Here is a 2,017-nt window from a genome sequence, read left to right as displayed (position 1 = left end):
TGGCCAACAGTAATGTTTTAATGTTCTTCGTTATTAAACATTTGCACATAAATAAGTGACATAATATTCAGTACTTACTTTTCACAGTTTCGCATTTCAAGCAGCCTTTGAATTGGGACAGCCTTCGGCGCGCCGCTGTGACGTAATCGGCCTTGAAATGCGTACTTTAAGGCTGCAGACCCTGAATTGGGATACAGCCCATGGCTACTTCACCTGTCCCTCCTGCACTTTCTTGCTCATTGTGTCAGATGTTTAGTTACTCCTCGGCCTCCTTTAGCAGTAATGATATCTGTAACAAATGTAGCATATTTGCAGCTCTGGAGGCCAGGATTACTGAATTGGAGACTCGGCTTCGCACCCTTCATTCACCCGTAGCTAGCCAGGCCCCTATAGCTGGTGCAGCTGAAGATAGCGTAGGCCCCGCTAGCTGTTCCCCGGCAGACCCCAAGCAGCTGGGGAAAGAGGGCGGCTGGGTGACGGTGAGGAGGAAGCATAGTCCTAAACAGAAGCCCCAGGTACACCACCAACCCGTTCATGTGTCTAACCGTTTTTCCCCACTCGCCGACACACCTGCCGGGGGTCAAACTCTGGTAATTGGGGATTCTGTTCTCAGACATGTGAAGCTAGAGACACCGGCAACCATAGTCAATTGTCTTCCAGGGGCCAGAGCAGGCGACATTGAGGGAAATTTAAAACTGCTGGCTAAGGGTAAACGTAAATTCAGTAAAATCATAATTCACGTCGGCAGTAATGACACCCGGTTACGCCAATCAGAGGTCACTAAAATCAATATTGAATTGGTGTGCAACTTTGCCAAAACAATGTGGGACTCTGTAGTTTTCTCTGGTCCCCTCCCCAATCAGACCAGGAGTGACATGTTTAGCTGCATGTTCTCCTTAAATTGCTGGCTGTCTGAGTGGTGTCCCAGAAACGATGTGGGCTTCATAGATAATTGGCAAACCTTCTGGAGGAAACCTGGTCTTTTTAGGAGAGACGGCATCCATCCCACTTTGGATGGAGCAGCTCTCATTTCTAGAAATATGGACAAATTTATTAAACCCCCCAAAAAATGACTATCCAGAGTTGGGACCAGGAAGCAGAGTTGCAGTCTTACACGCCTCTCTGCAGCTTCTCTCCTCCTGCTACCCCCCCAAAAACCCATCTCCATAGAGACTGTGTCAGCTCCCAAACAGACAAAAAACAAACTAAAAACCAGCAACAAACAACTTAAACATAAACAATTACAAAGAAAGAACAATACAGTATCCACATCTGAACCAAAGAGTAAAACAGTGAAATGTGGATTATTAAATATTAGATCTCTCTCCTCCAAGTCTCTGTTAGTACATGACTTAATAATTGATCAACAAATTGATTTACTCTGCCTTACAGAAACCTGGTTGCAGCAGGATGATTATGTTAGTTTAAATGAATCAACACCCCCGAGTCATTCTAACTACCAGAAATCTCGAAGCACAGGCCGAGGGGGCGGTGTGGCAGCAATTTTTCACACCAGCCTATTAATTAATGAAAGACCAAGACAGACTTTTAATTCATTTGAAAGCCTGATGCTTAACATTGTCCACCCCAGCTGTGAAACTCAGAAACCAGTCATCTATCGTCCACCTGGGCCTTACACAGAGTTTCTGTCTGATTTCTCAGACTTTATATCTAATTTAGTTCTGAGCTCAGATAAAATAATTATTTTGGGTGATTTTAACATCCATGTAGATGCTAAAAATGACAGCCTCAACATGGCATTTAATCTGTTATTAGACTCAATTGGTTTCTCTCAAAATGTAAAAGAACCCACCCACCACTTTAATCACACTCTAGATCTTGTTTTAACATATGGCATAGAAACTGAACATTTAACAGTGTTTCCTGAAAACCCTCTCCTGTCTGATCATTTCCTGATAACATTTACATTTACAATAATTGATTACACAGCGGTGGAGAGTAGACTTTATCAAAGTAGATGTCTTTCTGAAAGCGCTGTAACTAAGTTTAAGAATAT

General features: G+C 43.2%; 1 protein-coding gene across 1 annotated transcript; it reads left to right on the top strand.

Moving 5' to 3' along the window:
• Positions 1-200: 200 nt before the first annotated feature.
• LOC113006485 (uncharacterized) lies at positions 201-1,055 on the top strand (the record flags this gene model as incomplete). Its single annotated transcript, XM_026142483.1, has 1 exon — positions 201-1,055. A coding segment is annotated over exon 1 (855 nt), but the record flags the coding sequence as incomplete, so codon positions are not given.
• Between the last annotated feature and the right edge of the window lie 962 nt (positions 1,056-2,017).

The sequence above is a fragment of the Astatotilapia calliptera genome, chromosome 15, assembly GCF_900246225.1.
Source record: "Astatotilapia calliptera chromosome 15, fAstCal1.2, whole genome shotgun sequence".
NCBI lineage: Eukaryota > Metazoa > Chordata > Actinopteri > Cichliformes > Cichlidae > Astatotilapia > Astatotilapia calliptera.
Note: the sequence above shows the minus strand (reverse complement) of the source record. Positions and strands in the feature narration are given on the sequence as shown.